The sequence below is a fragment of the Penaeus chinensis genome, chromosome 18 (assembly GCF_019202785.1).
Source record: "Penaeus chinensis breed Huanghai No. 1 chromosome 18, ASM1920278v2, whole genome shotgun sequence".
Classification (NCBI taxonomy): Eukaryota; Metazoa; Arthropoda; class Malacostraca; order Decapoda; family Penaeidae; genus Penaeus; species Penaeus chinensis.
In genome coordinates this window covers 27,529,415-27,541,914 of record NC_061836.1, presented here as the reverse complement: position 1 = coordinate 27,541,914, position 12,500 = coordinate 27,529,415, and the positions used below count along the sequence as shown (strand labels likewise).

Below are 12,500 nucleotides of genomic sequence, written 5' to 3'. Positions count from 1 at the left end.
AGCAACTTTAGGGACTGGCATATGAGAGAAATATGAGCTACTAGACGAAGACACTGTCGGTGGTGGGGTGCCTGGAGGTGTCGTCCCAGAGTGTCTTTGCACACGAGCTAGTGCTCCTACTCCTCCTCCACTTCTTCCTCCTCCTCCTCCTCCTCCTCCTCCTCCTCCTCCTCCTCCTCCTCCTCCTCCTCCTCCTCCCCCTCCTCCTCCTCCCCCTCCTCCTCCTGCTGCTGCTGCTGCTGCTCCTCCTCCTCCTCCTCCTCCTCCTCCTCCTCCTCCTCCTCCTCCTCCTCCTCCTCCTCCTCCTCCTCCTCCTCTTCCTCCTCCTCCTCCTCCTCCTCTTCCTCCTCCTCCTCCTCCTCCTCCTCCTCCTCCTCCTCCTCTTAAACCTTCTTCTCCCTCTCCTTCTACTCCCGAACCTCCTCCTCGTCCAAACGAAGTCCGAGGAGGACCCACAGCTACAGTACGGATGGATTGAGCCTCTTGACTACCTGTTGCAGTCAGAGAGTCACCACTTGCCTCATTGACGGTGGTTGTGGTGGTGAGGGTGTTAGGATTCGATGTGCTCACAACAATATCCTGATTTCCTTCCGAGGAGGGGGGGCTCAGCCGTCTAACCTGCTGCTCCGCCCTGGTTGTCCCTCCCAGCACTTGGGTGCCCATTTTGGGCCCTGTTTTGCCAGTGCCCTTCGTGCCCAGATACCGCGAGGGGGCAAAGTAGCGCCCACCGGGGCCTGGTGATTTAGGCGACTTGGGTGATTTGGGTGACTTGGGTGACTTGGGAGACTTTGGAGAGTGCTGCTTATCGGAGCCCTCGGACGACTCTGAAGAGACTGATCTGTTCCGCTCCTTGTCTCCACCCGGGACGATGCCAGCCTGACCTGGCTTAGGCACGAAGATGACCGAGACACAGCTATCCTCAGAATCTAGGCTGGTATCACTCTGGAAGCTGTTCTCTTTTGAGCTGTCGGAACTTTCCTCGCGGGATGACTTCCTGTCGCCAGGTTCTCTTCCGAGAAACTTCTTCTCCACCCCACGTGTCACTGATTTGTCACCCCCGCCATCGGCACTGTCGTTCGATCTTCCCATCTGAAATATGCTTTGAGCTTTAGGTTTGATCTCGTTGTGTTTCTTGCTGCTGGATTCCTGCTGGTCGTCTTCACCTTCTGCCAGAGGACCTGTCGATGGCTCGCCCTCCCGTCCAGCACTTCCTTCATCAGCTGTTGGTTTTGTGCCAGCTGTGACGAGGATCTCGCTTTTCCAGGATTGGAGAAGCTTCACAATCCCTGCCTTCAGAGACGAGTCCGACTTCTCTCGCTCAAAACGGTCGAGGCTCGCTGTTCTCAGCCTCTGCTGGAGACTCTCCCTGATGTTCTGCAGCCTCTTGATCTGTGTGGCGAACAATGACTCTCTCATGGTTTCCTGCCTCTCTTCCTTGTTGCCATATATGAGGTCCTCGTTGAGCGAGCTTTGCTTCTGAATGCTTTGTTTTAATTTTTCCTTTTCTAAAAATCTATCAATACATATATACTCATCATTAAGGGAACTTTGCTTTATTATGCCTAACCCCTTAGGAATGCTTAAATGGTCCTTGTCATCTGTCGCAACTGGTACATTGACCACCTCGGCTGTCTTGGGAGCTTTGCTTATCTCTATAACTATTGGCATATCAACGTCATTCACGTCACTTTCATTTATCGAAGCCTTTTGTTTCTTAAGTGTAGGTCTTTTCCTACTCACTCGAGGGCTGTCCCCCTCGCTCACCTTAGTTTCCTCCACCTTGGGTTTTTCACTGGTTACTCTAGCACTTGCGGCATCCCCTTCTACGCCCTTGGCCCCCCCTGAACACCCCCTTGCTCCCTCACTGCTAGACATTTCGTGGCTAGAGAGTGATAAACAAGACGAGCTAGACTTTGAGCGTAACACACTACCGAGTATATCACTAACCCCCACCCGACCCATATCCAGTGCCTCCCTGCTAATGGACTTTTCCCGCACCGACAGCACCCCCGATGGACAGACTGGATTTCCGGGAGACCGAGGGGAAGCCTGGACAAGGTCAGTCAGGCTCTTGGACTTGGCTTTTGTGTCCGGGTCTGCCGAAGCGGCGGTCGCGTGCGGCAGGAAGGGTGCGGGCGACGGCGGGATGTCTAGCAGCGCGGGGTCTTCGGGCTCCAGATGCCGGAGCTCGATAGGCACGTCATCCAAGTTCTCCTGAGAGTCCAGGGAGCCGTCGTTGCTCACAGAAGGGCGCTGGTGGTGGTCGTCGCTGAAGGACGGCCGAGGCTCAGCCGTGCCCCCGCTCTCCATGTTGAGGGAGCGGCCATCCGACCCCCTGAAGCCCGAGAAACTTCCCCCGTGCATGAACCACGACCTTCCTGACGATGCAGACCCTCGCCGACTGCTTGTCAATTTCTGCCAAAATATCCAAGGGGTTAGCATCGTGGGAACCGAATAACTTTTTGATTTCAGTAAGAAGTAATTGGTTTTCTTGTTAGAACTATATGCCTCTTATTAGAAACATCCTTCATATTTTACAAAAGTATATATTTTTTCATATGCCAAATGTATGTAAACATATATCACATATTTTTCATTATTAATTCAGTTTGTTATATAGCATTACGTTTTAGAGAAGAAAAGAGAATAAGTCCAAATATCAAGAGTATAACAGAGACCATGCCAGCAGGGGAAGCAACAGGACCAAGGAGAAGAAAAGCTGATGATGAGTATTCGTCGAGTAAAGACGCACACAATGAGGAAAGGATAATGATGACTAGATCAGAATGAACTCACTCCCGTTTTCGTGACTTGTGACCTGACATGACCCGGTAAAGAGTTTCAAGACTTGTCCTTGACCGAAAAAAATCCTGATGTAGCCATACGTCATGATGGTATTAGAAGAGGGAATGAAAGAAGGATGAATCGTTCTGAAGTAATGATTGATGCATAACAGTGATTCATCATTCTAAAGCCATCACTTAATCATTCTCAAGTCATGATTCTCTAAAGATACGTGCAAGAAAGTAAGAAACTCAAAAACAAATCATTCAAAAGACCGAACAAAAAAAAAATAATAAAAAATTGCATGCATTCATCTGTTAAAAATGACACTATTCAAATTGAATCCTGAAACATACAGAGTCATAATAATGCTAATAAAGAAATACACCAGTGAAAAAAAAAGAAAAGAATCTCAGCTATAAACCTTGAAAGAGCGTGATCTTAAATCTATTAGAAGGGAGGGTGGAGAAAGTTCACACAAAATCGACTATCTACGAAGATGGAGGTCTTACGGCTTCATTCTCATTCCCCTTCTTTCCCCTCTCACACTTCAGCTTACCCGTCACCAGGAAAGGAGGTAGTCCACCATGCCTCATCTTCTCACAGAGCCCTAAATACCTCAGATTCCTCATCATCAGTATGAGGCGTGAGGAACATAATTCAATAGCCTAAGACGAAGACGAAGCCTAACTGACTGAACACCAGATTTCAGATGATCGTATCACTTGCCCTTTCATCTTGCAAGCGCTTTAAACACGTTGCTTTTTAACTTCGAACATGTATTTTGAATGCGTACTTTGAACAATATCGAACACACGTTTTCAACATGTACTTTGAACAATATCGAACACACGTTTTCAACATGTACTTTGAACAATATCGAATACACGTTTTCAACATGTATTTTGTACAACTTCGAACTCGTACTTTGAACAGGTACTTATCCCAGTCACGATGACACGGGTCGGCATCATTTATCAAAAGTAATTATTCGTATGGAGGACAGGACTGATTTTTAGATTAAACAAATAAATACAATGAAAATAAAAAATTCTGCAAAACTACATCCTCAGAAGTGGTGGTTTATTTGCTGGAGGTGAGGCAGTGGATATAATGGTTAATAGTGTTGGTGTGAGTTATGGTGATGGTGATTGTGGTTAACAGCGTTGGTGGAAATTATGGTGACAGAGATTGTGCTTAATGGTGTTGATTGAAGTTATGGTAATGGTGATTGTGAATAATGATGTTGGTGAAAGGATGATGGAGGTGATAGTGTCGGAAGGGATGATGATTATGATGTTGGAAATGATAGAGACTGTGGTAATGGTGTTGGTAGAGATAATGGTAGGAAATACGAAGTGACAACAATGATGGTGTTTTTTGGAGGCAATGCCCAGAGGAATATTATGATGCTTCTAGTAAGAAAGTTGGTTCTAGTGATCTAGAAAAAAATGTTATTGACGATAACAGAAGAAGATTAAATGATGATGATGATATCAATAATTATGCTCATGGTTATGATGATACTGTTTCTATTACTATTACTATTATTATTACTATTACTGATACTTGTGCGATCACTAGTTCTTCTGCTACTAATACTACTGCCGCTACCGTTACAATGCTACTACTAATAATATACTATTACTATTACTATTACGATAATAACAGTAATAAAAATAATAATAATGATAATGTACTACTACTACAACTATAATAATAATCACAAAAAATAATAATGACAATAATAATAACAGTGATGATAATAATGATTATAATGATTATTATTTTTATTATTATTATTACTATTATTATTATTATAATTATTATCATAGCAATAAGAATGATGATAGCAGTGGTAACAATTAAATAATGGATAATATCATAATAATAAAAATAATAATATTAATAATAATAATGATAATAATAATAATAATAGTAAGGATAAAAATGATGATGATGATGATGATGATGATAATAATAGTAATAATAATGATAGCAATGATAATGGTAATAATGATAATAATGATAATAATAATAATAATATATCATTATAATTTTATAGTAATAATAGCAATAATAACAATAGTAATGATAATAATAATGATATAATAATAATAATAATAATAATAACTAAAGTGATAATAATAAAAATCAAAATGTTAATTATGATAAAAGTAATAATAATAATAACAATAATGATGACAATGATAATAATAATACTAATAATCGTTATCATCATCATCGTCATCATAATGACCATAATGATATTGATTCTAATAGTAATAGTAATAGTAATGATAATAATAATTATGATGATGATGATGAAAACAATGATAATAATAATAATAATAATAATAATAATAATAATAATAATAATAATAACAGTAATAATGATAATAATAATATAAATAATAACAATCATCACCATTATTATTATTATTATTACTATTATTATTATCATTATCATCATTATAATTATTATCATTATTATCATTATTATCATTATTATTATCATTATTATTATTATTATTATTATTATTATTATTATTATTATTATTGTGGTTATTATCTTCATTATCATTATTATCATTATTATTATCATTGTCATTATCATTATCATTACCATTATCATTATCATCATTATTATTATAATTATTATCAAAATATTTTTCATTACCATTATTACTATTATCATAATTATCACTATTATCGAAATAGCTTTCATTATCCTTATTATTACCACAACTGTATTAATTCTTACTATTAGCATCCTCCTACAAATAATAATATTACTAGTAATATGGATAATAATGATCATTATGTTGTGGTGTCTGTAATGAATCATATATAAATAATTACATGAAAATATTACACCACTCACCTCCATTAGTGATATTATATTGTAATAAGTGTAGAATTAAGTTTTATCAAGAAATTCGAATATTTTTTTTTGTTTTTTTTTTTTTATCAACCGACGAGTATTTACATATCTTTAGAGTTTGGAACTTCTAGTGGTTCAAAATATGAATTATCATTCTTTTAATTACTTTTATCTGGTAGAACAATAATTAAGAGGAATTATCATAACACTATGGACTGGAAAAAAAATAATAAGCTGTACTCGATTCGGAAAATAAAGATAACCAGATTTCGAAAAAAATATCGACGTTTTTGTGTTTATTGGATAAGGGATAAAATTGGATAGTGATTAGTTATATTATACAATTGGGTAATAAAAGGTAAACAGATTTCATGCAATTACCAGGATAAAAATGATAAAATTGGACATTTACTGTACTTCTCAACGTAATTACGGTATCGACAAATAAACATAAACATCCTCCTGTAGTTACTAGTTTCTTTACAAAAAGAAAGTGTAAATTACTGTCAACTGTCCATTAATTACTAAAGCATCAATCTAATAAGGATTTCAAGGAGATTTGTACATCGAAATTTCCAGCCAGGAACTAACATGCAAACTCTATCTTTTTCAGCTATTTCTCATTATTTCCTTCGCTTTTTTTTCTCATTATTTCCTTCGGTTTTTTTTTTTTTTTTTTTTTTTTTTTTTTTTTTTTTTTTTTTTTTTTTTTACTCTTGCACAAATAAATATCACGTCTTTAAATAACTGTCAAAAAGTCCTCGTGGGAATCTCTACTTTTTCTCTCTCTCTGTCATTAACAAAAACACTGGACACCGTATCTAGGAAAAATCTTTTTTTGGTGCACATTTCTCTAAAAGCAATAAATAACATGCAGTGCAGTTGCGTGTGTGGGGTACAGCAGTATCTGGTGTGTGTTTACTAAGAAAAAAATCTTAATCTAATAGGTCAAAAAGGTTATAAAGTCTTGGAAATGTTTAAAAAAAAAAATAGCTCAAAAAAGTGTATATCCCTCTAAGTAATTATCATAGAGGGCGAAAAAGGGGGAGAGGTTTGTTGGATGAAGTTGAGGCCATCCGATAGGCATTCGAACACAGGGATCGCATTCGAACGCTGGGTTGAAAATATCTTTGACCTAAAAGAAGGTTCATCTAAAATTGAACATCAATCTATGATGGCCACAACGCTGCCAAAAACGGGATAAAGATAATATACCAATTACAAAAAACGACAAAGGGAGGGAGGTACGGACAAAGGTAAGAAAGAGTAACACGGGGAAAAGAGGAGTAGGAATAAAGGCAAGAACAGGAATAGGAAAGATAAATAGAAAATGTGTCTGTGTGTATTTGCGTGTGTGTGTGTGTGTGTGTGTGTGTGTGTGTGTGTGTGTGTGTGTGTGTGTGTGTGTGTGTGTGTGTGTGTGTGTGTGTGTGTGTGTGTGTGTGTGTGTGTGTGTGTGTGTGTGTGTGTGTGTGTGTGTGTGTGTGTGTGTGTGTGTCTGTGTATATGATCGTATATGCATATGTATGCGCATATTTACGTATTCGTATGCATGTGCAACATATGCACATCTGAGAGTATATGTATAGGATTAGTAGATAAATATATCTTTTTTTACAAAGAGATGTGGTAATAGTAATAATAGTAATAATAATGATAATAATAACAAACACAGGGAACAAACACAGCTCTATCGTCCTCAATCAACCTGGTTGCTAGTGTCGGAGGCTACCTGTAGTGCCCGCCGGACGAAGCTGTAGCACGACTCGTTCGGGCTACTCAGGTCCGAGGAGCTCTGTGACGAGGAGGCGGCGCCCGCGGGGTCTATGGCGCGGGACCGGGTGCGCCTGCGGCCGTTGCGCCGGCTGCCACACCTGCGGGAGGGGACCGGGCTTAGAGAACTGGTTCGGGGGATAAGCCTGTGGAGGGACCTATGTATGTCTGTAGGGTTATGTGTGTTTTTATCTGGGTGTCTCTGCTGGTCTCTGGAAGTGTGTTAGGTCCTCCTTGGGTCTCTAAAAGTACATGAGGGTCTTTATAAGTGTATCGGATCTTCGGTCTCTTACTTTCTTGGGTGTTTTGGATGTGGATGCATTTCTTTCGTTTCGTTTCTCTTTGTGTGTGTGAATTCCCTTTTTGGCGTTGCCTGGAGGTTATTGGACTTTGCAGTCGATTGAGTTCTGTCTAGTGCTTATGTAATGATTACGTAAACATATTTACAAATGTGTATGGTCAAACACACACACACACACATACACGCACTCACACACGCACGGACGCACACATACACAGTGTGTTTGTATTGTTTCTATGGTTTAGACGTTAATTTAGCTGACAATCTTGGATATCTTTATTGGTTCATATTACACTGACTTTCTGAAACCCACACAGTACAGTTCCTGTCATTATGATAATTTGAATGTAAAAATTGATAAAAAGTGACAGTATTAAAACGAAAAAACTGTTGAGATAATAATTTATTCACTTTCACAAAAGTTAATTCATCAGCCATTGTTCGCGTGTACGTGTTTGTCTATCTGTATATGTCTGTGTATGTATGTGTGTATATGTCTGCTTATGTATGTCTGTGCATGGTTATATATGTATGTCTGCATATGTCTGTGTATGCCTGTTAACGTATGTTTATATATGTCTGTGTATGTATGTCTGTGTATCCCTGTGTCTGTATGTCTGTACATGTCTGTGTAATGTATCTGTGTGTGAATTGAAAGATTGTTAAAGGGACACAGTGGAGCTTGAGAGCAACAGGTCGGGGATCCCTTGCTTATACGATAATCTAGGTAATTACATGATCATCATTTAATCAGCACCAGAATTTCCGACTTTATGAATGGCTTTCCCAATCTCTGCCAATAGATATATACGTTCACCATCCTTCTACAACCATCACCACCCTGTCACCATCACCACGCTGCCACCATAACCTTCCTGCTACCATCACCTCCCTGCCACCATAACCTTCCTGCTACCATCACCACCCTGCCACCATAACCTTCCTGCTACCATCACCACCCTGCCACCATCACCACCCTACCACCATCACCACCCTGCCACCATCACCCTCCTTCTACCATCACCACCCTGCCACCATCACCTTCCTTCTGCCATCACCACCCTGCCACCATCACCACTCTGCCACCATCACCCTCCTTCTGCCATCACCACCCTGCCACCATCACCTTCCTTCTGCCATCACCACCCTGCCACCATCACCTTCCTTCTGCCATCACCACCCTGCCACCATCACCACTCTGCCACCATCACCCTCCTTCTGCCATCACCACCCTGCCACCATCACCACTCTGCCACCATCACCCTGCTTCTGCCATCACCACCCTGCCACCATCACCTTCCTTCTGCCATCACCACCCTGCCACCATCACCTTCCTTCTGCCATCACCACCCTTCCACTATCACCACCATGCAACCATTACCACCCTGCCACTTTCACCACCCTTCCACCATCACCACCCTTCCACCATCACCACCCTGCCACCATCACAACCCTGCCACCATCACCACCCTGCCACTATCACCACCCTGCCACCATCACCACCCTGCCACCATCACCACCCTGCCACCATCACCACCCTACCACCATCACCACCCTGCCACTATCACCTTCCTTCTACCATCACCACCCTGCCACCATCACCACCCTGCCACCATCACCACCCTGCCACCATCACCACCCTGCCACCATCACCAACCTGCCACCATCACAACCCTGCCACCATCACCACCCTGCCACCATCACAACCCTGCCACCATCACCACCCTGCCACCATCACCACCCTGCCACCATCACCACCCTGCCACTATCACCACCCTGTCACCATCACCACCCTGCCACCATCACCACCCTGCCACTATCACCACCCTGCCACCATCACCACCCTGCCACCATCACCTTCCTTCTACTATCACCACCCTGCCACCATCACCACCCTGCCACTATCACCACCCTGCCATCATCACCACCCTGCCACCATCACCACCCTGCCACCATCACCACCCTGCCACTATCACCACCCTGCCACCATCACCACCCTGCCACTATCACCACCCTGCCATCATCACCACCCTGCCACCATCACCACCCTGCCACTATCACCACCCTGCCACCATCACCACCCTGCCACTATCACCCTCCTTCTACCATCACCACCCTGCCACTATCACCACCCTGCCATCATCACCACCCTGCCACCATCACCACCCTGCCACTATCACCACCCTGCCACCATCACCACCCTGCCACTATCACCCTCCTTCTACCATCACCACCCTGCCACCATCACCACCCTGCCACCATCACCACCCTGCCACCATCACCACCCTGCCACCATCACCAACCTGCCACCATCACAACCCTGCCACCATCACCTTCCTTCTGCCATCACCACCCTGCCACCATCACCACCCTGCCACCATCACCACCCTGCCACCATCACCACCCTGCCACCATCACCACCCTGGCACCATCACCACCCTGCCACTATCACCATCCTACCACCATCACCACCCTGCCACCATCACCACCCTGCCACTATCACCACCCTGCCACCATCACCACCCTGCCACCATCACCTTCCTTCTACCATCACCACCCTGCCACCATCACCACCCTGCCACTATCACCACCCTGCCATCATCACCACCCTGCCACCATCACCACCCTGCCACCATCACCACCCTGCCACTAACACCACCCTGCCACCATCACCACCCTGCCACTATCACCACCCTGCCATCATCACCACCCTGCCACCATCACCACCCTGCCACTATCACCACCCTGCCACCATCACCACCCTGCCACTATCACCCTCCTTCTACCATCACCACCCTGCCACTATCACCACCCTGCCATCATCACCACCCTGCCACCATCACCACCCTGCCACTATCACCACCCTGCCACACATCACCACCCTGCCACCATCACCACCCTGCCACTATCACCCCCTTCTACCACCTGCCACTATCACCACCCTGCCACCATCACCACCCTGTCACCATCACCACCCTGCACCTACTCACACACCCTGCCACCATCACCACCCTGCCACTATCACCCTCCTTCTCCACACACCCCCTACCACCCATCACCACCCTGCCCACACCCCCCAATCACCAACCCTGCCACATCACCACCCTGCCCCACACCACCCTGCCACTATCACCCACCTTCACCATCACCACCCTGCCACTACCCTGCCACTATCACCACCTGCCCTCACCACCCTCCACTATCACCACGCCTTGCCATCTTCACCACCCTGCACACCATCACCACCCTGCCACTATCACCACCCTGCCACCATCACCATCCTGCCACTATCACCCTCCTTCTTCCATCACAACCCTTGCCACCTTCACCACCTGCCACCATCACCACCCTGCCACTATCACCACCCTGCCACCATCACCCACCCTGCCACTATCACCACCCTGTCACCATCACCACCCTGCCACTATCACCACCCTGTCACCGTCACCCACCCTGCCACTATCACCACCCTGCCACCATCACCACCCTGCCACCATCACCACCCTGCCACTATCACCACCCTGCCACCATCACCACCCTGCCACTATCACCCTCCTTCTACCATCACCACCCTGCCACTATTACCACCCTGCCACCATCACCACCCTGCCACTATCACCACCCTGCCACTATCACCACCCTGCCATCATCACCACCCTGTCACCATCACCACCCTGCCACTATCACCACCCTGCCACTATCACCCTCCTTCTTCCATCACAACCCTGCCACCATCACCACCCTGCCACCATCACCACCCTGTCACCATCACCACCCTGCCACTATCACCACCCTGCCACTATCACCCTCCTTCTTCCATCACAACCCTGCCACCATCACCACCCTGCCACCATCACCACCCTGCCACTATCACCACCCTGCCACCATCACCACCCTGCCACTATCACCACCCTGCCACTATCACCACCCTGCCACCATCACCACCCTGCCACCATCACCCTCCTTCTACCATCACCACCCTGCCACCATCACCTTCCCTCTACCATCAACACCCTGCCACCATCACCTTCCTTCTATCATCACCCTCTTTCTACCATCACCACCCTGCCACCATCATCACCCTGCCACCATCACCACCCTGCCACTATTACCTTCCCTCTACCATCACCACCCTGCCACCGTCACCACCCTGCCACTATCACCACCCTGCCACCATCACCACCCTGCCACCATCCCACCCTGCCACCATCACCACCCTGCCACCATCACCAAAATCACGTTACCTGAGCGTGATGTCGCTGTGACGTCACAGGTCGTAGGGGTTTCCAGATATCGCTATCTGCTGAACTTCGCAAAGGTCAGGATTTTTTTTTTTTTTTTTTTCTCCACAATATACTTTCTTATCATTAAAATCACTCTTAGTTTTGCGTTGTTTAAGGTGTGTTTGTTATTGTAATTATTGATGAGGATTAGGGTTGTGATAATAATAGATATTGTTATGGATAGTATTATCATGAACGTAATTATTAGGATGATGGAGATGAAATGATAATAATACAAATGATATCAATAATAATGATAATTTATATAATAATAATGATAATAATGATAATGATAATGAAAATAATAACGATAATAATAATTATTATAATAATAATGATAATGATAGAAATAATGATAATTATAATAACAATAATAATATTAATAATAATAATGATTAAAAAATAAAAATGATAATGACAATGATAATAACAACAACAGCAGTAATAACATGATAATAATAATAATGATGATAAT

General features: G+C 44.0%; 1 protein-coding gene across 1 annotated transcript in view; it reads right to left on the bottom strand.

Moving 5' to 3' along the window:
- The window catches only part of LOC125034647 (serine/arginine repetitive matrix protein 2-like), a 103,134-nt gene that overhangs the window by 9,034 nt on the left and 81,600 nt on the right, over positions 1–12,500 (bottom strand). The window contains exons 7-9 of the mRNA XM_047626548.1: positions 7,377–7,542; positions 388–2,415; positions 1–210 (exon numbers count right to left, since the gene is read on the bottom strand). The exon at positions 1–210 is cut by the window's left edge and continues 721 nt beyond it. Of these exons, the coding sequence (XP_047482504.1) occupies positions 1–210; positions 388–2,415; positions 7,377–7,542 (2,404 nt within the window). The remainder of the gene's footprint in view (positions 211–387; positions 2,416–7,376; positions 7,543–12,500) is intronic.